The following is a 27,936-nucleotide window of genomic DNA, read 5'->3' as shown; positions in this document are numbered from 1 at the left end:
TCAATAGAAATTTGATGTACAATTGTGGGCAGACAAATTTAACCTACTTATGTGGTGGTTTAGTTACAACTATACCTGAATAAAAAATAATATATTTTGACGTGAAAGAGTCCCTGTGGTGGTCTATTTATAAATAAATCTTGTATTTGACAAAATTATGCCTGGATTTTTGCAGATGACCATATGACCATAGGTTATCTGCAATAGACCAGGCATAATTTTGAACCATATTTTATATTCCCTAGTAATACGGTTAAAAAGGAAGACCGTACCACAAATATAAGAACGTTACACTTAATATAGACCGTACGTACGGTCCACAGTTGTAAATAAGTAGATACTTATTTAAACACTTACCAATAGCTCTCTGGCCGACATCTGCACCTGCTTCCACCAGGTCCTGAACCAGTTCGTTATTGCTGTACGCGATGGCCAGGTGAAGAGAGCTGGCACCTGTTACAAGAATCCTTTGAAAAGAGGTCCGGCGCGTCTCGCGACTGAGTGTCTGTATGAACGCGATAAACTCAAAAACTACTCGATGGATTTGTAGGGTTTTCACCAATTGATAATGTATACCTGAAGAAGGTTTAGTAGTTGTAGTATAATTTATTACGGTTTTACCCGAGGGAAACCGAGACGGGCAGCCAGTTAATTTATATTTTTAAATACACATGAAAAATAGTATGATATTAATCTATATGCTAGATAAAAGTTGTCAAGTCCTAATGTTACCTAAATATTCTTCTCCTTCGACGACATCTGACGATAATTTTGGAAAACATTTCACCAATGTCCTCGCCAATCTAGTGTGGATCTGAAAATAGACCAAAACTGAATTTATTAACTTACCACAGATAATGTTTGTGGCAACAAATTATACCTAAAGGCCTAACTACTATGAAACATACAATTACGTAGCATATTACTAACATCCATATGCTATCTTTATCCTTATCGTGTACACATCGTGTAAAACAAAATAGAAAGTGTGAGCGCAATGTCCGATATTCAGGGATTTTCATGCGACGATGATTTATTAAATCATCTTTCATAATAAATCAGAATATAATCATACCTAATGTATGTACCTGAACGATAATATTAATCGACTTCAAACAAGTGTGTCAAGGTCAATACCTATTTGAGTAAATCTTATCAGAACAAGATAATTATTTTTCGTCTAGATTTTCTTATTTTGTATCTAGACATACCTACATAATTTTAATCCACCGTGTTGCGTACAAATAAATTCATTCATTCACTTGTGTATGCAAAATTTTCATAAAGCATATGTATTATGTTATGTCGTGAATCATTTAGGCTTCTCTTAACATAAATTGTTTGTCCCCAGCCCACCTTCGTATCGCAGATGATGAGCACATGCAGCAGGGACTCTCCCAGAGCTCCTCGGTAGGACATCTGCCAGCAGGCCATGTGGTCCTCCCATTTGGCGAGGGGGTCGTGCGGGGAGAGGGACGCTTCTATCGGCAGCACTACCTGCGAAAGGAAAATTTCATAGAGAAAAAATACGGGTCGTTAGCCTTTTTTTCTATACGCCTTTGAAACATGCTTTAATAAAATAATTCTTTAGAAGATTGTTTATTTGATTATAGCTATAGATTGTAGATCATGGCTATCCTAAGTATTTGTAGGTACTACGTGGACATACTTATCTGATTTTTGTACTAATTCAAAATCTATTTTTATAAAACTGTTAAAGTTCATGAGAAAAACGAAAGGATGTTAGGTAGGTACTTAGTTTATTTAGGTATACTTCCTCGGCCATTACAGCATCAGCATAACATCTATACCTACCAATAGAAAATGAGTAGGTACCTAGGTAATTTTCATCCCGAAAATCCCAGGAGCGCGAAGTTTAGTTCTAGTAAACTGAAAAATGACTTTGTGTTTTACATGAAAGTAATATGTTATAGAAATCGTAAAATATTAGTTTTGGATATGTACTATTTTTCCAAGTAGGTGGTTAGGTACAGATTTCATTGACCCCCACCTGTTCATGGTCTCTGAACTTCCACCTCAAGTACTCAGCGCGGTTGATGACCCTGCCCCTCCCCCCCGAGTACATGTAGGCTGCGAACTCCTCTCTTATCAACTTCTCCGCTGCCATCATACCACCTTTAGCATACGTCTCCAGGAGGAGTCCTCCTGAGGAAAATGCCATAATGAGTTCGTTAGCACTTCACGCTTTAGGTACTTATTCTATCAATCTTCTTGATACACAATATCTAACAGATGTCTGCCAGCACAATATAGGTAGATAGGTAGGTATTTACTTAAAAACTTTAAAAGAAAATTGATTGTGAAACAAGTTTTTGCCACAAACTTTTATTTAAATAGATCTATTTGCATTCAATCAAAAAAAATCTTTGGATGGTCTGTGGCAGGTTACTATAAATTCTGTGAGGAAATCATGTATGCTGTAAACTGTTGATGAGTTCCCTAGCTGGGAGCCGATCGTGGGCGTGACCATCATAATTTATTATTGGATCATGGCAACTGAAGCCAACGTGGAAAATAATTCATTTTGTAGAACAAGCGGAAGTTCTTAGGTGAAATTAAAATGTGCAAGTTTTGCGATTACAGACTAACGTCTGAAGAGAAGGACTACTTTAACCACGAAATATAAAAACATTTGACACATTACTAACACTACATGCTGTGTCTTTTGCCTATATAAATATAAAAAAAGAGAAAGAGAAAACGTGTCGACGCAATTAGGTACGTGCTACGTGTTTTAGTTTCCTGGTAGCCGCCAGGTGCAAGTGAAACTAAACTACTTAATAGCCCGTAAGGAGAACAAACATTCGACTACCGTTGAGTGAGTCCCATCGATTTATCTGAATGAGTACGGCGAAGGACTAACAATGGTGTGAAAACACGTGGGCAATAACGCCTTAACAATGATATCATATATAAACAAGTAGCGCCTTAATCAATAAATCCTTCTGATATTATAAATGCGAAAGTTTGTGAGGATGTAGTGTGTGTGTGCTCTTTCACGCAAAATCTACTGGACCGATTGTTATGAGATCTGGTTCTATCTACACGTGTAGAATATAACCTGGAATAATACATAGGGTACCTACTTTTTATCCCGAAATTCCCACGAGAGCGAAGCCCGGGGCGCATAATGACATTCTAGAAATAATTACCCTTTTTATAATCAGCCAGTTTGTACAAGACAGTGTGTTCTTCCGTGTGCGGCTGGGATATGACTCTGTCGAGAACCGAACCTGCGGCCTTCACCCCGCCTGTCGCTTTGATCTTATCTACTACACCGCCCATCCTCCTAATAATTATAAAAATATATTGTATTCCAAGTTAACAATCTGGTAGACAAACATTGCCCCAATATCAAAATAATAATAGAATTGCTATCTGAATTAATGCAATTTTGAAATATTTAGTAGGTACTTCGAAGATGCAGGCATTCTCTCATCCGCTAGAAAAGAGCTGACGGTTCCCAAACGGCTAACACACATTTTTCAAACATAGCTAATAACACTCTCGATTAAATTTCCTTTCAAATAAAACAAATTAGATCAAAATCGGTTCAGCCGTTTCAGGCTTTTATAAAACCACGGACAGACATACAGATACCTACATAGACACGTTAAATTTATTTAAAGATTGAATAAACAAAACGCTAATGAACAGAGAATGACAAATAGATTTCCAATTAAAAAATAACTTACGCAGATTGTCGTTGTTAAAAAACTCGAAGATTCACTCAAATGTTATGTGCCGTGGTAAGATCGAACATTTTTATTCCCTCTAATCATTTTTCTGGAGGAAAACAGGAAAAAATCCATGTTTTTGTGAACGCTGCCTGGTAATAACGACGATAAACAATATTACGTCGTCATGGTTACTCAACGACAAAAAATGAACTTAATGCATGTCTAAAAAGATGCACGCACGGATCTTTATTAGCCGGTAATAGCGACGATTTTGCAATAAAGTTGGTGCATGCTTGAGAACGTGTATGCTTGCGAGCCCAGTGTGGGGTCAAAATTTAATGTTTATCTCACAGATATAAGAATATTACATTCAGTAATTGAGTTCTTATATCTGTTTTATCTTTATATACTTACCTATAGCCCTCGGCTCCGCCCGCGTGAATTTCCCAAGGAAACATTATTTTTTTATAGGCAAACTAGGCCACTGCCTAGGGCGTTCGTATATTTATTTATTGTCGGCATCGCAAGGCGAGCGAGCGACACAACACGACCACTGACCACGTGGAAGGATGGAAAATAGTCCAATTTCTTTTGTTATTGGCAAAATTATATTCTTTCAGTTTATTTATTCTAGATCAAAGATAAATTTGAAGATATTTTGTATCTGTTGAGATTTTATTAATTTCGGGTAGTAAGTATTTATCTCGGAAATCCAATCCACGGGTAAAATAGTTAATGCAATTCGCCATTATGTAAAGTTTAGTCACAGTTTACGCCAGTGTAAGTAAACGAGACAAAAAGAAAAATTATGCAGGCGAAGTCTCGGACAAAAGTTAGTTAAAAAAAATAATCCGTATCATTATGTAGCGCTCTGTACGGTTACGGTTTCAGCCAGCTAAGGAGGGTCGGGGAAGGAACGAATAAAAAAACCTACTGAGTAAAAGCAAGATCAAAACCCAATCGCTCTGTATTATATCCATTACGCGCGGAATATGACTACAGTTATCCCATGCATACAACGTGTAATGTATACCATAATTTTACGCATGTCGCTAACAACGTGTAGATGTAGAGTGTAGGTAGACTAATATAGATAGCAAGCGTTATTCTACCCTTCCCCGCGCCGAGCATCGGTAGACCCCCTTCCCACGCCACCGCCGCCCCGCCCCACCCGTCAACCACCGATTGCGTCGTCGCTCGACGTTTCGTTCAGCCGGAATCGGCATTTCGCTGTTTGTCTCGACTCGACCTGTTTCGTTCCATATTCTCCGCGCCCCGTGCCCCGCTCTTCGTCTCTCTCCCCTTCACCGCCAAACAAAATACGCGCAGCGCGGAGCATAGAGAATTATCGGTGTGGAGAAAACCGAATTGACGTTGCGTTGTTTTGCTTTCGCTAAAAGTGTTTTTGTCTCAAAATATTAACAAAATGGATACAGAACACATTGAGATTAAAGTTGAAGACGAAATGGGGATTTTTGTCAAAGAAGAAGGTTAGTACAGCTAAGTTAGTTGTTAATTTACGGGAGTAGGTCTATAAAACACAAATATTTAGAGGTTATTTCATAGACAATCATCGTAGAGTAGGTAGATATAACCTACTTACTAGGGTTGCCGACACCGAGCTATCGATAGTACCTACCTATCTATTGCTCTGCAATATTACATTATCAAATTGATAGTATCTACTATCGATAGTTTTGCATAAAATTGACTATCGATACAAAATTATCAATAATATCGATAGCTTATGTAATATTGCAGACTAATACTATCGATAGTATTGATATTCTAATCGACATAGCGGATATTGTTGTTTATTAATAGTGTTGCACCAAAACCGGCTTTCGAACTATGGAAAGACCTATCTACATAAATAATAATTGCTTATGTATGTTTTATTTTCAGAAACGTTTATTGAAGGCACGACATATGATGATGATAAATATGATGAAGATACATCGAAATCTGAGTATTTGTTAGTTGAATCGCACCCGGAACTATTCGGAAAAGAGCTACTGGTATACACTACAAAAGTTGATGATGTTTGGACTAAAAATTATAAATATCCAAGAAATGTTTTGAGTGTAATTGAAAATAAAACCAAGCCTGTTTTCAACGGAAAATTGATAAAAAAGAAGAGAAGGAAATACACAATAAAATTTAATCGCTTCATACACATTTTGGAAGACTACAATCGTGATATCAGACGTTATAAAAATAAACAGTTATTTTTCGATTGTAAGAAAAATAAAAAAAGTGTTATAGCAAATCTTGAACAAAGAAAACATGGAACCATACAAACCATCGTCGTAAATGATGACAGTGATGAACCATTATCTCAAACTAACACAAATGATAAAGTTGATTTAGTTCATGCTGACAACTCCTCGAATATTGCTGGCAAAAGTGGAAAGAAGACCCTTTATTACACAATTGTAATGCATACAATACGATTATTACAAGACATGAGCTTTCCATGTCGATTATATGATGTTTATATTATGAACAAAGATGGGATGCCACAAGAATTTTACCAAGTTGATAAAACATGTCTCAGTAGTATTTCTGCTCATACTAAGAAAAATATATCTACTAAAATAAACAATTGCTGCTGGTATAAAAGAGAGCAGAAAATAAAACAAATGACACAAGAACCATGCACAAAATTTAAATCATTTCTGAGGATATCTCATACCTGTGAAGCAAAACAGTGTATATGTTGTTGTAAAAGAAAGTACGTGACTAGTGATAACACGAAACACATTCCGGAGAATACGAAACCAATTCCGGAGAATGCGAAACCAATTGAGCAGAATCAGAGAAAGGATTATTTTCAGAATCGTTGGCACAAAGGTTTGTTAAAAACTCCTGTGACAAATAGAAGTAGTGTAATAAATGTCGCATTAGCTAGTAGACCAAACAAGAAAATAAATAAAAAACATAGAAGGAAAGGCCACTATCTTGACACACATTTGAGTTTAAAAATTGGTGGAACTCAACAATTTGACTACTATATTGATGAAAATGGTTTGGTCAATACTTTGGTCAAAACATTTGATTGCCCTGAATCTATTGCAACAAATCATTGTAAAGCTATGATAGATATTAACAAATCTCAAGCTGTTAACGTTGTTGAAGATATATGTTGTGCCGACAAGTATAATAAATATCTTTTAAAATTAGTTAAACTCGGCGAATCGAACCTTGCAAAATTTATAAATACTTGTGGAATCTCTTTGGAAAGGTGTGATATTTGTAAAAATGTAGAATCACAAAATTCAATTGGTGCTAAAAGCGTAGCATTAGATATTTCTTTACCAAAATATCCTAAACATGTCTTAAACTACACAAAGAAAAAAAAAGTGCGACCTTATGTCATGTTTAAAAATAATAAAAAAATACCAATAAGTAAAACTGAAACTGTTGATTTAGAAAAATTGAATAAAAATGACAATCTCAATTCAATTGGTTCAGACATTGCAGATATACAACTTGTTATTGCGCCTGGTGGATGCGTTAAAATCCAAACCAAAAGTAATCCAGAAAGAATATCAACAGAGAATTTAATAATGTTAAAAGAAATAATTAATTATACTAGTCATAAAATAGCATCCCTAAATCTTAATATTAATCAAACAATCAACATACGCGATTTAATTCCTAAAACACCACTAACTCATACATCCTACATTAAAACAGCAACAACTAATGTTGCGCAACAAAAGGACACAAATGGCTCAATTCCAAAATATTTAACTAATATTGAAAAAATAGCCACAGATACACAACTAAGACAAATAATACATCATAATATAAAAGATATAACCGATACTAAAACAACTGCCACTGCTGTTATTCAACCACAGCATACGAAAAAATCCATAACAAAAGAAACCTCTGAAAATAACAATGAGACGTTGATTGATGACATAGAAATTATTGTCAATTTAAATAACTTACAGCCTGTGTCTTCAATAAGTAATATATCTACAGGAGCTGCAGAACTTGTAGAAAACATTTATCAAAATTTTACAATTATAAGTGCACAAAAACGGAAACAGTATCTTATTTCACATGCGTTTATTACGAATACAACCCCGGATTTATGGACAAATGTGAAAAATTTACAACCTCAAATATATGTAAACCGCAACGTTGTGACCACAACTCATATGCAAAAAGAAAATATTAAGAGAAGAACAATAGACAAATGTACTTCACCTCCTCCAAAAAAAATGGGAAGAGCTGATTCAGATGAAACAATTGCAAAACATAATATCGTTGTCTCCATGCCGTCTACAAGTGGAGTAATTTTAAGAAATGCTCTTTTGACCCCATCATTCCAACCTGACAACATCGAAGACCTTAGTTCAATGAATACAAATGTGACAAGAACAGTACCAAATAACATGACTGTGATACCTATATGTCAGTTGCCACAGGAATTAGTTACAAGTTTATATAGTCAATACGCCATGTTGCCTTTCCAGCATAATGAAGACACGATTCCAATTCCTGGCCCAATTAATATGACAGAACGTGTTTCTCTGCTACCAACTCTGACGCAAATGCCCAATACAATTATACCCGTAGTTTTACCCAGCAATGATACTGTAATAAAAACTGAAAATGTTGATATCGAAGTAAATAAAGATGACGACTGCATTTTGGGTGTATGATATGAACAATGAACAATGTTTGTGGATAGTAAAACATTGTTCATTTTCGAAAATTTCAGTATAGAACGTATAGTATACGGCGACACACATGAGGCACAACCCTAAAAATAAAAGGCTAAAATATGTTCTACGAATATGTGTATGTGTGAGTTAAGTTTGCGCACTAGGTATCACATCCACATCACTACTGTTAGCACGGGGAGTGGGCAGTTGGCTGCCCCTTGTATGTACCTAACTACCTACTTTACAGTCATGTTATGTACTGTACAGTAGAGTTAAATATATATTTGCATACTTTGGCTAGGTTACTAAATACAAATGTATCTTTGAAATATTATATATAATATTCGAATTTATTAAAATTTTTCTTCTTGTTTGTTACGTTATGTTCTTTCTTGTTTGTTACGTTAATTACATGTCAATATTTAAATGTTTTTATTGTAGTTTCATACATTAGTTAACATATTAATGGTTAAACACAACGTTTATCAGTGTCTCAACAGAAATGTTAAATTATTGTTCTATAAGTGAAGCTCGTTATTTACTTGAACTAGAAAAAAATATCAACACAAAGCTGCATTTTCTTTTTCTTGTATTTTCGTTGTTATTCCAATTTACACAATGCATGTGGGTTTTAAAAATGCTTGCAGTTAAGTTTTTAGAGTTCCAACTTTCAAACAAACCTCGGTAGGTTCCAAACCTCAAAAGAAAAAAATCTTTACCAAGTTTAATAGGTACCTGAGTCATATAGTTAAAAGTATTAACGGTTGATTTTAACGTTAAAAGTTTTATCACGAAGCGTTGATGCATTCAAATCCATACAAAAGCGTGATTTCGGAATAGTTATATAAGTAGGTCTGCTCATTACGTGTCTGTCATTACCTAGTTACCTACCTACGTTATTTCTACCGAGTCTTGTGTAAACATGATTCACATCACAGTATAATCATTATTGTTTTTTTTTTTAATAATCAGTTCAAACCTATAGGTACAATCGAAATTAAAACATTAACTATTTTATTAGCAGAACATGTTCATTACAAGTCTGATACTCATACATTACAAGACTGTATTATTTATTTTGCTGTAAAATCTTAAAGACGTGTTGCGACTGTTTACATAATAAGAGTTGTAAGAAGAAATGGAGTCTACATAAAAAAATCTGACTTCGGAAGACGACCGAGTTCGAGGCCACTCCACATCAAGTGACGTCACTGACCTCCATTTTGTAAGCCGCGGCGCGCCGTGTCGTATGTCCCCTACCATATTCTCTTATCACTCGAATCAAAGGAGCGTACATTAAAATCCAAAATGCGACAATTCATTTATGAGAATGAAATGTGAGTGTGAAATAAAAATCAGATATATAGGTTCAGATTTTTATTCAGACCAAGACCAAAATTAAACGCAAATATTATATTTTGTATTACTTAGGTACATGTACAATAATTTCATACAAAATTTAAAATTTGCATTATATTTTTAATTATTCAAATCTTGTTTTATTAAAAACGTCTTAAATATTCTAATTTCCACTGTACCTAGTTTTTGTTAATGATTATTTCCTCTAATTCAACACAAAAATGCGACTGCGAAAGAAAAAAAAAGAAATGACAGAGTAAACGGGCACCTAATGTGATAAATCAATATTATTCGAATTAATTACATACACATACTGGTGAAAAATAATAATGGTAACTGACGTTTATTTTGTAGGTCGCTGGACAATGGTAGCGGCTGTATAAAATGCGTTATCTATTCGTTATAGTGATATGATTATAACAAACAAAACATTCTAACACCTATACTAAAAATATTATATAAAAATAGCATATAGGAAATTAATGACCCATTACGTGAGTTACTTAATAAATTTAATAGTAACTTAAGTACCGCGCATTGTAGCTGTACCTAAGAAGTTGCACCATAAAATTGCACATTACATTGCCGTGAAACCATTATTATTTATATCCCTTGATCGTAGCTACCAGATATCCAATTTACTTTCTGAATTGTTTTGTGAAGCATTTACTAATGTTGAAATGTTTACGTAACTAGGTAGTCAAATTTTGACAAGTATGGAGAGCCTAAAGCGAGGCCTAAAGACACGTCCAACGCGGGCAAAAGTCATTTTAGAAATGTACCAAGAACCGGTGTTCGCCGCGCGGCGATTTTCTGTCTTTTTCTAGCACCTGTTTTTGCTGACTATCTCACTCGCACTCGTTTCCCTGCGCTATGTAGACTCGCCATGAGCCGAATAAATGAAAATATCGCCATTTTGTCGTTGCACGCCAACAAGACGATATGGCATGTGGGAAATGTGTGCAGTGAATAATATGTGTATAATTAACGTAAAAAGAAGATACAAACACCACATTTTATTACATCAATGTAATTCGTCTGTAGCAGCAACAATAGGTATTTTTTTTATTATTACGTTTAAGTACTTACATACAATTTGAAACATATTTTTCTATCTTTACAGGTAAATATCATTTAGTTTTCATAATATTATTTGAATATGTATGAATGATTGTGTGTACCGGGTGATTATAAGTCCCTATCTAAATTATGACTTTGGAGATGAAATAAAGCTGTTTCCATTGTTTGTATTCACTTTTGGTGACGTAGTCTTGTGTCGGCGTGCACTCTACTTGACGACTGGTGCGTTTCTGCGAGCAGTAATGCCAACTGCGCAGAATTTAACCGACTGTAACAAAATTTTGTTATGCTTTTGCCTTTTTGTGATTTATTATTACGTTATTCTGTCACGTTTTTATTCGGTTGGATTTAGATTTCGTAGGTAATAGGTATTTATCAACATAAGTAACTATAATTATCAACATAAGTAATTATCTATATATCTGTAATATTGGGGTCCAAATTGAAACTGAGCTAAAAATAGATTAAGTTAGGTAGGTAGGCTAGCTAGGTATTGCATAATTTAGGTAGTAGGTACAAGTGAATATAGGTCTATCTTGGTAAGTACTACTGAACGTAAATTTTCGGATTGATAAAGTTAATTAAATCCTACTAGGTATCCTCACAAACTTTCGTGTATGTTTGTTTCTGTTACTCTTTCACGTAAAATCTATTGGAGCGATTGTTGATGAAATTTGGTGTACCTACGGGTAGAATAGGTATAACCTGGAACAACCCATACCCATAGGGTGCGTACATTTAATCGTGCAATTCCCACGGGAGGGTAGCCCCAAGACGCAGCTAGTGAGTAGTTTATAATGTTTCGCTGTTTTTGTCACTGATGTATAAGGGTTGAAAATTATTTACCTAACGTATAGTCAACAGCACATCAACCTACCGATAATCATTGCAAACTCGTCGTTATTACCGCTCCATAGAGGTTTATGCAGGGTAGGTTGATGTGATGTTGACTGTACCTACCTATCTACCTGTCTTGCTATTGTTCACACCACGGGCGCGGCGTCAAGGAGTAAACTGTACCTACATATATCGCATAGGTGAATTTCACGAGTGTTTTGAACTCCGCCGCGGGCTCTCATTAGTGTTTATTAAATTCTACCCATAGATGATATAAAAATCACTCGTGTCAATGAGGCCATTGACTGGTTTCACCTAACTGTGAATATAATCATTAAAAATTAATCGATATAAAATATAACCCGTTTTTTACCTATTCTGCAGGGCATGTAAAATTTATTTAATTTAAATTAGTACCTATTGTACAGTCACCAGCACATCAAGTTACTCTGCATAATAAACCCGGTAATAGCGACGAGTTTGCAAAGAATTTTGTTTGTTGATGTGCTGGTGACTGTATCATTTCCCGTTTCCCATATGTGTCCTGTCTAGGCTTGCCAGCAATTTCTTTCGCAAATAAAGTTTGTTTTAACATTGGGTTTTCAAGTTATAAAATTGCTCAGCCTTTTTTTAGTGTGTCCAGTGACTGACTGATCCATAACATGTAAAACAGATAGGTATATTACCTATATCAGTTAGAAGGGTTTCTTGTTTACTTTAAAAGGGAATAGGCACGAGGGCGGCCGCAGGCAGCTGATAAAATTATTAATGCAAAGCCTATGAGTCCTCAGTCTAAATCTGTTCGACTGATTTCATTGAAATAAGTGCATGGGCACAGAAATCAATTTTTATGTGTGAAAAAAATAGAGACGAGATAGTTTATAACTTACAACCGAATTAAAAAGAGGAGCATTTCAATTCGTCGTCATTTTTTATCTTTGTTATCATTATTTGTCTTTGGGCGGATGCTAGTTTTGAAATAAATAAATAGGTACAATTTTTTCGGCAAAAAATACAATATCATACGCTATTTAGCTCTAAACTCGTACCTGAATGGTACCTACTTAAGTATCTAAGCCTGATTTGGCAATTCTTATTCGCTGTAACACTGTGGCAAGCATGTATTGGATATGACAGTAAAGTATAGATGGTACTTACCGTGGAAATGCGAGTCTGTCGGTTCCGCTTTCACGGCCAATCCGCTGGACCGATTTTAATTAAGTTTAATATGCATATTACATGTAGTTGAAGAACCCCGTTCAAAGATAGACTATTTTTTTTTCATAAATCAACCCCAATTCCTTACGTACCTATTATAAAACAAAGTACTCTGCCGCGTCTGTCTATTCGCGATAAACTCAAAAACTACTGCACGGATTTCATGCGGTTTTCACCAAGAGATAGTGTGTTTCCTAAGGAAGGTTTTAGTGTATAATAAGATTAAGTTTTGTGCAAACTGGCGATATTACGACGATATTGGTTCAACATGTCGGAAATTTAAGCCGATCGGGAGCTTTCCTCGAAAACGCCGCCAAAACCTTTTGAGTTATAACAAAACAATGTATGGTGAGATTGTACCTCTTTAATAGATCTACAAAAAAGTCTGCGGTGATATATGTGTATCTTCCAAGGATAACCCACAATAACCATTTTTTACATATTACAATAAAATGATGGGTTATTTACGAACCTATTTTTAACAATACTGTATTGTTATACTGTACTATATTGTATCAAAATTGGCTTTTACAACAATATCTAATGAGCTATCGCAAAAAAAAATCCGGGAGAGAACTTAAATATCGATATAGCGTATACACCAACTAATACACGTGGTATTTACGTAGTAACTAATTAGTAATCTGTGACTGTATAACGAAGTCGCTCACTTGTTATTATTATACCTTCCGCACCGCTCCTCCCCGCCCTCAGACGTCTCGTCCCTGAGTCCATAGGTACCATCCATATCCATACCAATTTACAACGACGTGCGTTAACGTACGTCAAAATTTCATACAATGTCATCGTTGTACGTTGACGGAGCGCAACGTAGCAATGGGGTACGTCTCTTAGTTAAGTATTTTAGAAAAGGTACTCCGTACAACGTAGTACCTACTAATTCCATGATTGTAGCTATAGCTACGTTGTGCTCCGTTGTTTTCTATAGATTTTGACAATGACTTGGATATGTATATGCGTCATGGATTTAGTAAGTAAGTACTTACAAGCAACGTTGATCCGTCGATGGATGTCAACGTAACGGACGACAGCAATGAGGCAAGTGCCTTTTGCGTCGTCAAAAAAAAACCGGTCAAGAACGAGTACTCGCGTACTGAGGGTTTCGTACAAATAGGGAGTATTACTGCACATTTATCCCGCCAGAGTACAGCACTGTATGTTAGGTACACAAAAGCTTTGCCGTCTTTTGCTATGTAGATTAAAACGTTAATTTTAAATTATTGTGTATTAATTAAACGTTAATTATGTAAGCATTCGTTTGTGAAAATATAAAACAATGTAGCATATTCGGGTGCCGATATATTGGAAATAATCGTTTTCGAGACAGTAAACGATCGAAAAGAAGCTCGGAACACTTCACACGTGAAGACTTATTAAAATATGGACTTCATACAGTTCAGATCTTCAGTCAAAATAAAGTTTATATCAGTTTATGACCACAGTTGACGAAATAATGCAGAACTTAACCTAAAATAGCGTTATTATTTTCAGGATAATCCACTAAATCCTTCTTTTTTCCTTTAAACTCGCACCACGATTGCGTAGAAGGTATTTTTGGTCGTAAATCTGCAACAATATTGAAAATTGGCGCGTTTTGCCTCCATTGGCAATGTTTGCCAGTTGGTGTACATTAGTTGTACCAGTAGCGCCATCTGTGCTGAGCTTTGCGTAAAATGCCCTATTTGTAACTAAGTTAAAAAGTTTTAATGAAAGTGTTTTCAGATGCCAAGCTTTAATGTTATACATTCATGTATCTAAGAGCTTTTCTATCTCTTGAGATACAAAATTATTTGTGTGTGAAATTTGAGATTATAACGATTTTTTATTTAGAAAAAATAAAGAAAATAAGAATAAAATCTTTTCGGTCCGGCCGCCAGTTTCGAACCGGGTACGTACATTCCACGTACTTAATCCTTTATAATATCGTTGAATAGGCTAGTTGCCTACACTTTCGCATTAAAATGACATAAAATTTCTCCCGAAAACGCTCAAAGCTGTCATGTCATGGCGTCATGTGTGACGTCATCCCGTGCGAAACACAGCTGTTTATTTATGGAGATTGTAAATGTTTTGTGATTTAAAAATGAATCCTTCGTATTACAAGTACTGTATGGTGCCCCAGTGTGTAAGCACAAGCATTAAAACGCCAAACAAATTATTTATATTTGTCCCAAGCAAACGGGAAATACGAAAAAAGTGGCTAACACTTGCAAGGAGAAATGATGCACATTGTTTATCAACAATTTCAAGAATGTATTTTTGTGAAGATCATTTTGATGTAAGTATTTAACGAAATGTAATTTAGCGAATACATAATTATAACAAATCTGACGAATTTTGCTTACTTAATTATTGTAAATATTGTAGATCTTGGTTGAAGTTTTGTCATGGAGTTTCAGTTATTATTGTACCTACACGAAAAGCACTTTTTGTTTTTTTTTTAGTTACCAAATGATATGCTCAATTATACTGAGTATCATATTATGGGGAAAATATCAAAAGTGCGCTTGAAACCAGGATGTACTCCAAGTAAATTTACATGTCAAGAAGACAGAAGAAAACGGACATGCAGCAGCACAGAACGACCACTAATGTTAAAAAAACAAAGAATGGAGATAACAGCAGAGTGTCTTAAAGAGTATACAAATACTATGGAGAATTTGGAAAAACCAGAAGAAAGTTGTTCGCAAAGTCCACATCCCAAAGATATTCCCCATACAAGCTCAGGTATGTTTTAATAATAATCAACACAAATTATTTATAACAATATTTTCACAGTTATGTGGCTATGAAGCTAATTACTCTCATTTATTTTGCAGATTGTCAAACAGTCAAACAGAATGAGCCAGAATCTTTATGTGAACCAAAAGTAGATACATCAGTACAAGAGTTTCTAAAACACAAGTTCAGGAGTAAAGCGAGTCAGACCAAAATGAAAACAGTCAGCCAGGCATTGTCACCCTTGAAACTATCAGTAACATCCAGTTCCATGTTCCCATTTAAAGCGGAAACCATTAAAAAAGTCATGTCCTTCTGTCTCCAACCCATGCAAAATTACAAACAATTTGTAGTCTTTAGGAGGTATTGCGTTTGATACCTATAACCCTGTATACCATGCGAGGCAACCCGCAGTGCTTCATCGTCCATACATTAATTGCAAGTTATGTCATCCTCAGACATAACGGTTTCCTTTCAAAATCCAGATTACATGTGTTTTTTTTCCGTAATCTACTAATAACTGAATAAATGTGACGACAAACGATAAAACCGTAAAATAATAACTAGTAACGCTCTGTTCTATGAAAATGTCAACAACAACAATTATGTTTTGCACGGTGTGACGTAGGGCTTTATGAGTGGTGTTCCTGTTCACTGTCACGTGACTTAATGCCTATATTTTCATAACTTGTGTAAAATATCAACAATCTTAAATGATTTTATTAAATAAATTGATTTTTCTTTATCTACATATTACAATTATTTTTTTGACACTAATCTATCCCATTTGTTCTTAATGGATACATGCCTATATGTTGACTGTATGTGCCACGAGACTACGTAACCATCTTAGGATATGTACTTTATGCGCCGGATATAGCGATAATTTATCAACAGTCGAACAACTGCTCGAAAATAGATTTGAAAATAGATTTTCATTGGATGATTGATGGATCCGACCCTCGGGCATGAGTAATACGACTAGAGAGAGAGAGAGAGAGGGAGATTATGTTATTACTTGCTAACATCTAAAAATCCTTCAATTGCCTAAAAAGTTTGTTTTGTGTTCAGCCCACAGCCAAGATGACAGAATTGGAGAAGTTCAAACGGCGCATGATCCGTATGGTGGCGCGTCTCCACGTGCAGGAGAAGAAACCAGAAGACGAGCTCTGGGAGTACTTGCGCAAGCAAACCAAATGTGACTGCAAATGGCTGTGGTGGGTAACGAATTTGGGATGAGCTACGATAACTAAACTGAGACGTCAGGCTTTCTATGCGTGTTGATTCAATAGACTCGACGCTTGATGTGCCTATTCATCGAAAAACTAAAGAAGACATATTCTTCAGTTTTTCGATAATAATAATGATTCTATTAATATGTTGATATAATAATATTATTATTATCTGTGCAATATAATGACATAGCACAGATAAGAACATTTCAATGTAATGTTCTTATATCTGTGTTACATAGTACATTATAGGGACAGATAGACAACGGGAACCGATTTTATTTTATACTATGTAACACAATTGCGTAGTTTTAAAGACATATTATGTCTTTAAAACTACGCAACGGGTTTTGAGTTTTTAATGCTAAATTTTGTAATAAATAGTGTGATTCCAGAGGCAGGTATATAACATGCATAATGTATAGGTATATTATGCATGTTATATAACATGCATAATATTGCACCCGTGTGCAGCTGGGGCAGGTCGCTAGTCATGTTAGAAATAAATAAAGAAATCAAGCCATCCACTCATTTAAATCTAATATAAATATATAGGGACAAATGACACAGATTGAGTTAGCCCCAAAGTAAGTTCAAAACTTGTGCTATGGGATACTAACTCAACGATACTATATTCATATATAACATATACATACATATATAGATAAACATCCAAAACCCCCCAGGTCAATCTGAAAAAGATCATTTTTCATGTTGACCTGACCGGGATTCGAACCCGGGAGCTCCAGTGTAGCAGTCCCGCATGATGACCATTAAGCCACCGGGGTCGTCATTTAATTTATGTCATTTAATTTATTTATATATTGTTATCCCATTCCAGTTTTTTATATTTTTTTTATTTGAAGGGAGCGAATGCGTGCCCTTACACTGAAGAGACTGAAGCGGCTTCTCATCGCGGAAGATAAACTGGAGAAGATCACAGCCATCGCAAGAATGTCGCTCACTGATTGGCTGCTGTTCGACTGGATACTCGTGCACGAGAAGATCGACGTTATTGGCACGGTAATAAGGTTCACATTTCTTTTACATAAGTTATAGAGGAAGATAACTGATGCTCCAATTTTGAAAATTTATGTTTGACTTTGGCTTTTTGCCTTCGGTAGTTTTGAGATACAAAGTACCATATATGGTATTCCAGATGTTTTTTCTACTCGTGTACCAAATTTCAAAATGAGTCTCCTAGTATAACACCTATATGCAGGAGCTGATGGCCGAAGGTCGTAGATAACCGGCACACAAACACAACATACATAAATATAGTTCAAGTATAATGACCTCTGTTTTCAGAAGCAAAAGGCAGATTATTGAATTGCAGATAACGTCGTACAAAACATACAGTACAAGCTAATATGACTTTTATTTTTAGCAAATGATGGCAGATTACCGCAACGCACATGACAGCCGTTACAAAACATTTAGTACAGGTTAATATGACCCTTATTTCCAGGAGTTGATGGCCGAAGGTCGCAAAGGGGAGCCGCGGCCGTTGTTCGACCTGTTCTCCCTAGTGCAGGCCTACGATCTGGAGGGGCTGACCGGGGAGGCGCTGGCTCGTGCCTGGACCGCCGCCACTCTTTCTTACAACAGCCGGTAGGGCCCACCACATTTTTAAATACTAGTTGTTCGCCGCGAACTTAGACCTCGCGAACACAATAAATTTCTGATGAGTTTTTTATAAAATTTTGAATATTTCAATTTGTTGCCCCCACGAGCTTGACAGATCTTACATACCTTTAAAAATTTCATCAAAATCAGACCAACGGTTCGAAAGTTATCGCGGCTTACATCAAATATGAGAAGTGAACAGATCATTATAATATTTCAGAGGACGACAATGCTCGCCGATGCTGCTGCAGCGTCGTTGGTACCAACTGAAGGAAGTGACGCGCCAAAAGTTCTATAATTTCTGGTTCATGTACCGCGGGAACATCAAGTTGCTCGAAGACGCGCTCAAAGACAAACCTACTAGGCTGCAGTCGGCTGTCGCCAAACGGTAATAAACTACGTAATACAAAGTCGCTTCCCGCTGTCTGTCTGTCACTATGGGCGCCTAGAGCTTTAAAACTGCGCCACGGATTTTGATGCGGGTTTTTTAATAGACTGATTCAAGATGAAGGTTTTACCCGAGCAAAGCCGGAAAGGGCCGCTAGTATCTAATAATAAAAAAATATTTGTATTTCTTGTAACGTGAATGATTTATACGACATCTGCTCGGAAATAATAATATTCCATGTTTAAACTTTAAGCAGAAAGAAAAGACGTCCGGAAACCCGAAAACCATTATTCCCTTGGGAATAATATAAATTAGAACCCCACCGAAATAAATGTGAACTTCGCTGCATAGAGAAAAGAAAGTACCGTTCTTAGTTCGTGATTCGTAGCCCTCGACTCCCTCTCCACATACTCCGTTAGAATCTGTTTACTTTTATTTCTTGGTGTACAATCTACTATCATACCTGTTTCTGTAATTCGCACTGAACATGGAATTTTTGTGCACAATTACAAAAATTTGCCTATTTTAGTGAGTTGTTGTGATTGAAAACCGCCGTATTTTAACATACACTCTTTACCTTCAGATATCCCCACATCATCACTACACCGTTCGTTCCTTGGGAGGAGCTGATACAGAAAAGGCTGGTCATCATGCCTCCGGAGTTTGTAAGTACATAACATATGGATGCCCTTATTGAATCATTTATATTTTCACATTATAAGTACAAAAAAAGATTATAAAGAACTAAAACTTAAGTAGTTCTTTAAAATCTTTTTTGTTTGGTTTAGGACTATTTTAGGTTATGTTCTGCATTATTTGGTCAACTGTGGTCATAAACTGATATAAACTTGATTTTGACTATAGATCTTACCTGTATGAAGTCCATATTTTAATAAGTCTTCACGTGTGAAGTGTTCCGAGCTTCTTTTCGACCGTTTTGTGGCTCGAAAATAAACGTTTTAATCAACATAGCAAAAGGCGGCAAAGCTTTTGTCCATCTAACATACAGTGCTGTACTCTGGCGGGATAAATGTGCAGTAATACTCCCTATTCTATAATATTGTTAGTTTTTGAAATCCTAACAATATGATTGAATTTTGTTAGAACGTAAAAGAATTACTCAGATATAGGTAGACTATTCGAAGGCTCTTATACTAATAGAAACACCAGTGAAAAAATTACTGTGATAATGACAATTCTGTTATAGATATGATGGAAATAAAATCACACAGGCTCGTCCAAACGATCCATTCTAAATGACCCGAACAAGTGACGTCACAACTTGGTAATATGTTCGCAAAGATGTTTTGTTCATCATCTACATTAAATATTACGTTCATGATGATGACTTCTTAATTATTATTACAAAATTTTACACAATAAACAAAATAAGTACCTACCAATAAAATAAACATATTTAACTTGTTGGAATAATATGAAAAATGGAGTTTTGAGACTGTTTAAATAAAATATTTACTACTATTCTTTTTATTGAGTCTGTTAATGCAATGGAATTAGTAGATACTCCATACAACAACGAAGTATTTACTAAATCCATGGTTAATGCTAACACTGGTGTCCAATTTTATTCATAACTACCTAACTTAATTATTTATAACTACCTAACTACTGACATCTAGTGACAATTTGTAGTATACACCCACTAGTGAGCTAAACTGTCAACAGTGGGTTTCCTCGCGATGTTATCCTTCACAGCAAAAGATGCAAAAGCAAATCCCCCGGTAAAGCAAAGCTCCCGGAAGCAAATGATGAACTATGGAAACTTTTTTTCAGGAATTACAAATGAAGTCGCGGTCAGCTAAATTACCTATCCCAATAGACGGTGAGTTTCTAATTCGTTCTTCCTCTCTTGTATTTGCTAGTTACATTCAATAAGAACTTTTATTTCAAGAAAATTAATAATATAATGTGATAAATAATAAAAATATAAAGAACTCACAGTAGTATATATATTTTGGTTGAATCTCATTGACATACTTTTATATTTCAGAAAATGACGCAGATGTCGTATGCGTAGAACCTGAAATAGAAACAATAGATTTAGGAGTCGACTCAGACTCTGATAACGCTCTCAGAGATGAAGTGGAAGGTAGCAAAGCTAAACAAATGATAACCGATGAAGATGTTTCTGCTGTTCAAAGTATCACAGTAAAAAAAGAACCAATGGATGAAGACGATTACGTAGAAAGTATAGATCTAGAAACAGATCAAATAAACTTAGACTTGGACATGGAAGGTATAGATGCTCTTGAAAATATAGACATTCCTATAGAAGATGAAAATGAGGATTCTTTAGATAACACCGACGCTGTGGAATCAACTGAAGATGAAACTAGGGAAAGTACAGAAGCTGAAAATGGTATAAGCAATGAAAAAGATTTACCGAATACTAATAAAGATTCTATAATGTCAGATACTGTTGATGTGACTTCTTCACCTACAAGAGATCCAGATCACTTCCATGACAAGAATGATATTACGCGTGAAATGCCTGCTGATAATGTAACATCTCCAGATAATTCAGAACCAAATGACGACGTAACTATATTAAATACAGAAAAACCTACTGAAATCTTGCCGGATGCCGAATTTACGCCAAAAATGGAACCATCAGAGATTTTAGACGCTGACACAAATAATTCGGAGTTAAATTCGGATACTGCAGACACTGCAGTTATGCCACAAATATCAAATGTATTTGGTAATGTTAACATTCCAGAAGAGTCGTTACATGTATTGAGCAGTTACGTAACAACAACTCAAAGTGAAGAAATTGCTGCTAAAGATAATATTGTTGACGAAATTGAAGACGATATTATAAAAACTGAAATCGATGTTTCTTACGAAGGGGAATATTCAGAATTAAATGACACTGATAATGTTGTTCAAGCTACAGATACTAACGCAGTTGTAGATGATTGTAAACTTAACACTGTTAAGGAGAAATCAATTGTTCATTCGTTTAGTGAAGTTATTCCCGATGTAACGTTCGTGGATGACGGCATCGAGTTCATTGATGATGGAATTATAGAAGAACAAGAAGGAGTACATACGGATTTTATTAATGCAGGTAAGGGCATTGAAACTAAATATAACATAAAGTAAAATGTCTTTTCTGGAGTATTTAACGTCTATTTTATTTGTTCATTGATTGAAAAGCCTGAAAGTGGAACAGGCACAGATTAGTCTTACATATAACAAATGGACTTACTCAATACATAGGTGCTGTAACTTATATTTTTTATCTTTTGTTTTCAGAGCCTAAAATTAAACAGGAAATTGTAGATAAGAACAATGGAGAATCTCAATCAATCGACTTAAAGCTTCTTATGGTCCCAGTAGTGTACACTGTGAAATTAGAGCATATGACTGTATTAAAAAATGAGCAGATATCACACGTAAACGATAAAAGAAGAATAGAGATAATTTTAAATGAAAGCAAACCAGTGAGAAAGATATCGATGCATATTAAAGAAGAGCAACCTGCTGTTAATGTCGTATCAGATGGTGATGGTCATGCCACACATGATGATTTATTTGATCGGCCGAAAAGTGCAGATGATGTTGACAGCAATTCTGAAGATGAATCCTTGAAGCCGTCCAAGGATATGTCGATACCAGAAGAGAAAAGAGTTAACATGTCTAGCATTCTTTTCCAGAAACCAAGATATCGAGATTACAGTAACCCTCTAGTCGTTTGCAAGAATCCAGACTTCAACACAAGATTGAAAAGGCTCACTGTTGGGTTTTTAAGTCACACTCGCAATAGGTATTTATTAAGGGCTTGTAAACCATTAACTATTGATCTTTGTAAAGCGTTCGAAAGTAAACTTGTTAATAATACCATTTATTTTAAGCAAGGTCCTGTCAGTGAACTTACAGTGAAAGAGGAACCATCTGAATCAAATGATAAAGATCGACTAACACCGCCTGTACTTTCTCAAGATAATTTGATAAATACGTCAGCAGTTTCGACATCGAATTCTGGTCCAAGTCTTGTGGATACTATAGTCAAGCAACCATTTTTGTCCCCACCAGCCAAAGAGCCCCACATAAATGTACATAATACAAAAGATAATGAAGATGTCTTAACGGAACGCAATAAAGTCATCGTTTTACCTAATATTGATAACGTGAGACGCATAAATCGAAAGCTATTAGTGGCAGAAGTTTCACCAATGCGAATAGATAAATCAAATTATAAAGTTCCTGTGTCACTTGTCTCAGAATCAGAAGAAAATTTGAAACCGTCTACAAGTAGGGAGAAATGTATTGATAAAACTCTAGAAAATGAAATCAGTGGTAGAACTGTGTTATGTAGTGGTGAGGTTATCAAAGGTGTGACTAATACCTACATTACTCATAAAGTCGGGCCAAAGTCCAAAGGGCAGAACTCAGGGACCACAAATCTCAAGACAAATCGAAAGAACAAAACAAAAACTCTTCCATGGAGACCACTAGACCATAGAGCAAAGGTAGGTTTTTGGATGACAAATTTAAAAAAACCCACGCCAATTAGGCATTCCGAAGACCAGTTGTTAACTGTTGACACCCTGAATAAAATGTTACATATAATCGATATAAAAGACCTTAAAAATGCATCAGAGGCAAGTTTGCATACGACAGGAAAAAAAAAGAAACATCTCAACCAAACAAAGGAAATGCACCAACTACAGGAAAAAGTCAATGAAATACAGAGGAAGTTAGCGGGGGCAAATAGTCATGATAAACAAAAAAGGACACGTAAGAGAGCACCGAAACGTAATAAGATGAGCGCATCCACAATTCAGGGTGGATATGGCACGCATTGTTGCTGGATCAAGTTCAAGGAAATAAATCCGGATATGCGAAACCCACATCCTTGCGGTGCAAAATGCACTTGCTGTTGCGGAGAAAAAGGAATTAATGACACAGACCCATCTATCATTAAAGTTTGCGAGTCTATAGAAAGTGTAGTGGAGAAGTCACGTGAAATTGTAGAAAATGAAAATTGTGAACAAGTGCAATTTAAAGATTTATTTCAAACGAAAACAGCTGAAATCAGTACTTCTGAGAATAATATTATTGATTTGGATTCTGTTGAACATAACACAGCGGGAGATAAGATTATTGATATTAATATCGATGAAAATAAAACCACTGATATTGTTGAATCGAATAACATTGACCCTAATAGTTCCTCGGTACCAGATAATATCATATCATCTGAAAATATTTCTGAAAGTAATATCACTGATAACGAAAAGGTTAACAATAGAAATGACATTCGTAATAATCATGATAATACTGTTGTTGTGGAAGATTCTGATGAAACTGACCCTGGAAGCACGATACCCCTTTCTGTAAAAAATAATTTACACGGTGCTCCAGACAAATCGAAAATTTATATCAGAAAAAGGGTAAATAAAAAATCAAACATTTCAGTGATTAATCGTCCACAACAATCAAATAAAAAAATTGCAGGGACTAATGTTGCTCCTGATCAAAAATCGCTTACTGTTATTTCAGGTGAAACTATTGTAAGCCATGGTCAAACATCAAATATTGACGATTGCGTGGTAATAGACTCTGATGATTCTGAAACTCGAAGTGAGAATCCTCCCCCTGTGAAAATCAATGTTTATGCCGCCAGTTCAGACATTGCTAAAAGAAAAAAAGGTAGACCACTGAAAAGCGCGCCACCTATAGCAGTGCGTTTACAGCAGCTCATTACGAAACAAACAACAGTCCCTCCTCAAGATAAGAATCCAACAAATGAACGAAAACTACGTAGTCGATTTAACCTTATTCCAGTAAAAAAGACCGAAATAGAGTGCGATAAAAATATTTTATTCCTAAATAGTGCACATATATCTAACAAACCTAATCCAATATTTCTAGGCAAAAATAAAATTCTGCTAACAGACGTGCCACTTCCACGTATTAAAAACAAACCAGTCATAGTGCAACCTCCTACTCCTATTATGACCGCATCGTCTCTGCCTCGAGGTGTGAATTTGATTTTAACACCGAGCGGAGCTCTCAATTGTACTGTAGACCCCAACATTCAGTTGACTGCTGAGGAAATTACCAGATTAGGGGAAATCATTGAGGACCTTCAAAAAAAAATAAGCTCTGTATCAAATATAACTATGCCAAATTTGCAATTAGGACCTACTTTACAATTATTACCCGGAGCAGTACCTACTGCCGTACAAACTACTAGTGATATTGTTAATTTAGTTGATGAAGAAAACATCGCAGAGAAAAACTCAAACAATGATAAGCAAGATAACAATCCAACAATGATTTTGGAGAATGAAAAGGTCGAAAGTGTAACTCCTAATGCTGAAGGCGGTAATTTAATGACTGAAAACGTGCTTTCTATTGAAGAAAACACGGTTACTATTTCTGATATGGTTGATCCTGTTTTAGATGCATCTACAACTGCTATAGCTAATTCTTCTATAGATCAGCCTTCCTCTGTATTAAATGTTACAGTAGAATCAGTACAAAATACAGATATGGGTAATGATATTCCAGACAAAGTTTCTGATGCTAATAATGAGTCAGTGTCAGTTGGAACGAGTAAAGATGATACAGAAGAAAGTTTAGAAGTCCGAAGCACAGATAGTACAGGTATTGATAATAGCAATCCAGATGTAAATGAACATTGTAATGTAACTAATGAGTTAGAGTCAGGACAAATTTGCAAAGATGATATACAAAATACAAGTATTGGAATTAATGATCCAATTATAAATAAAGATTCTAACGAAACAGTGTCAGTTAAAATTAGTAATGATGGTACAAAAGAAATTTCGGAAATCGAAAAAACAGAACTAGATAATAACATTCAAGATATAAATAAATATTCTGATGTAACTAATGACACAGTGTCGGTTGAAAAGTGTAAAGATGGTACTCAGGGAAATTCGGAAATCGAAAATACAGAACTTGGTAATAACATTGAAGATATAAATAAAGATTCTGATGTAACTATCGACGCAGTGTCAGTTGAAAAGTGTAAAGATGATACTCAGGGAAATTCTGAAGAAGAGAAAATTATCGAACCGGACATATCAAATAAGAAAACTATATTATCAGACCTCATGGAGATGTCTGGAATATTTGACGAAGACATTGCCCCCGTCGCTGAAACGGCACCACAACCGGTTGTGTTACCATGCCCCATTATTCCTGAAGTATCAAATGTACCGATCCCGCCGCCACTGCACATAATTGATACAAATCAGTCGCCATTACAGACCGTTAGCAACTCTTTTCCTGAGCTCAATCCTGTTACATCATTTGATGAACTTAAATACGCGTGCTTGCATAATGGAAACTTCTTTAAACTGGATCTGGAATGCAATACGTTAGCTCCTATAAATGTATGTATTAAGCGAAAGCACGTAACACCGACAGTACCTTCACAATTTGTGGATCTAACAAAAGACGGAGATGATGCAGAAAATGAGGAGAAAGAAAAAGAAAGGATGCAAGATGAGGACTCATTGCCCACTTTTGTAGTACGAAAAACAGCTGTACCAAAAAGGATATCTAAACTGTCTTTGCTTAAGAAAGGAGCAACAGCCACGCCGCTTAAACTGTTTAAAGTTGTACACCCGTTAGCGCCGAACACACCCCAAGAAAATAAAAACCATAAAGAACCCAATACAAATACAGTCTCAGATACAGAAATGGCAACTAAATCTATAAAAAAACATGCTAGAAAACAGAATTTTGGGAAAAAAACTTACGAAATGCAATATGTGAATTTCCTTGCGATTGACGGTGAGCAGGAGAATTACGAATTCGAAGGATCTTTTGAAGAACCTGTTGCTGCTGTTGACGATAATGATTCCTCTGATGATGAGCCACTAGCGAAGAAAGTGAGGCGAAGAGAGGAGATGCAAAATGAGGCTCAGAAAATTACAGTTGATACAGCGTCGGAGGTTCTTGCGACGAGCGAGGGAAATGAATCTACAATTAATGAATCGATGGATGTAACAGTAGATACTCTTGAAAATAATGTGTTACCATTACCTATGGAAGGAGTTGAAGAAGGCGTAGAAGGTGCGGAAGGCGTGGAAGGTCCAACAACACTTGAATTCCTATCAGATCACAATGAAGAACAGGCGGAGGATTGTATATTAGGATTTTGAAAATAAGATTTAAATGTGATGAATAATATTTTTTGTTTTTTATGCTATTCAATATGGGAAAAATGTATTGGGATAAACCAATATAAAACTGTGCAGTGTTAAATTATTAAATAACTCTCTCTATGAGAGTAAAGTTATGATGGAACTCGGTTTTCTATCTAAATTGATTTATATCTACTTAACATCACACTTGTTGAGAATAGTCTTATAAATTACTTGTTACAATCTTAATTTTCATTTTTTAATTTGTGTTTTAAGTCAACTATAACTTTTATAACTTGTTTGATAAACATGGTCCTTCTAAACATACCACAGGGTATAGATAAATACTTTTCAAGCTGTTTACATTATTAAACGGGAGAAATATGTAAAGATAATATATAAAATTTATTTTTGTATGAGCCTGTTTTGCGGTACTCGTTCACTACATTTTTTTACCATTGGAATACCAAATATAATGGTCAAGATTGGTTGATAAACACAGTGTTGCTGGCCAACTGGAGACAGCGCTCTCATTTAATTTCACCTTTTTTGCAGACTGTAACTCCTTATAGGTAAAACCTTCTTATTCCCCGGACCATTTTTATCCATTTTTTTAAATAGTGTTCGTGAGTACCTCTTTCGATTGTATTTAGGTTGTTTAAGATTGTGTTTGTGATATTAAACAAGATTAGATAACTATGTAAATTATTACCTAGATAAGATGTGATTTTTTTAATTCTTGACTATTTTAATAAATATTTATAATAGTTAAGCTTAGTATCAACAAAATACTATTGTGAGAAGTTATTTGTTTCTAAAATGCAATAGCTTTGAAATGCATTTCCGTACTTATTATGTGAATATTGTGGACATTACGGTTAACTATGGAAGTAAAGAAAAAAAGTAAATTATGTTGATCATAAC

The 27,936-nt window shown here is 35.4% G+C and overlaps 2 protein-coding genes and 1 long non-coding RNA gene across 7 annotated transcripts in view; 2 read left to right on the top strand and 1 right to left on the bottom strand.

Moving 5' to 3' along the window:
• Positions 1-1,477, top strand: part of LOC128679941 (uncharacterized) — an 8,017-nt gene extending 6,540 nt beyond the window's left edge. The window contains exon 5 of the long non-coding RNA XR_008405795.2: positions 1,352-1,477. This is a non-coding gene — a long non-coding RNA (uncharacterized LOC128679941). The remainder of the gene's footprint in view (positions 1-1,351) is intronic.
• Positions 1-13,110, bottom strand: part of iav (inactive) — a 21,886-nt gene extending 8,776 nt beyond the window's left edge. Inside the window, exons 1-6 of one of the 3 annotated variants that reach the window (XM_053762476.2) lie at positions 3,717-3,912; positions 3,174-3,310; positions 2,012-2,166; positions 1,357-1,497; positions 733-814; positions 358-453 (exon numbers count right to left, since the gene is read on the bottom strand). In XM_053762476.2, the coding sequence (XP_053618451.1) occupies positions 358-453; positions 733-814; positions 1,357-1,497; positions 2,012-2,166; positions 3,174-3,306 (607 nt within the window). In that variant the 5' untranslated portion in view covers positions 3,307-3,310; positions 3,717-3,912. Of the gene's footprint in view, positions 1-357; positions 454-732; positions 815-1,356; positions 1,498-2,011; positions 2,167-3,173; positions 3,311-3,716; positions 3,913-12,817 lie in introns of those variants that run through there. The other 2 variants (XM_053762475.2, XM_053762477.2) reach the window with 2 other exon arrangements.
• On the top strand, positions 4,903-27,936 carry LOC128679937 (uncharacterized). Of its 3 annotated transcripts, XM_053762472.2 has the most exons (11): positions 14,856-15,176; positions 15,343-15,625; positions 15,718-15,872; positions 16,688-16,833; positions 17,715-17,871; positions 18,317-18,459; positions 18,695-18,862; positions 19,446-19,527; positions 20,657-20,705; positions 20,874-21,953; positions 22,142-27,936. In XM_053762472.2, the coding sequence occupies exons 1-11, from the start codon at positions 14,964-14,966 to the stop codon at positions 27,028-27,030; spliced, it is 7,365 nt and encodes a 2,454-aa protein (XP_053618447.1). In that variant the 5' UTR covers positions 14,856-14,963; the 3' UTR covers positions 27,031-27,936. The 3 variants fall into 3 exon arrangements, with proteins under 3 accessions (XP_053618449.1, XP_053618447.1, XP_053618448.1); XM_053762474.2 differs by lacking the exons at positions 14,856-15,176; positions 15,343-15,625; positions 15,718-15,872 and adding exons at positions 4,903-5,191; positions 5,607-10,798; XM_053762473.2 differs by having other exon boundaries at positions 14,859-15,625.

The sequence above is a fragment of the Plodia interpunctella genome, chromosome 22, assembly GCF_027563975.2.
Source record: "Plodia interpunctella isolate USDA-ARS_2022_Savannah chromosome 22, ilPloInte3.2, whole genome shotgun sequence".
NCBI lineage: Eukaryota > Metazoa > Arthropoda > Insecta > Lepidoptera > Pyralidae > Plodia > Plodia interpunctella.
This window is presented reverse-complemented; position numbering and strand designations above follow the sequence as displayed.

Coding starts and splice junctions, on each gene's coding strand:
- LOC128679937 (XM_053762472.2), top strand. CDS start 14,964: ATGTTTTGTGATTTAAAAATGAATCCTTCGTATTACAAGTACTGTATG. Junction 17,872..18,316: donor AGATCGACGTTATTGGCACG/GTAATAAGGTTC, acceptor CCTTATTTCCAG/GAGTTGATGGCCGAAGGTCG. Junction 19,528..20,656: donor TCATCATGCCTCCGGAGTTT/GTAAGTACATAA, acceptor ACTTTTTTTCAG/GAATTACAAATGAAGTCGCG.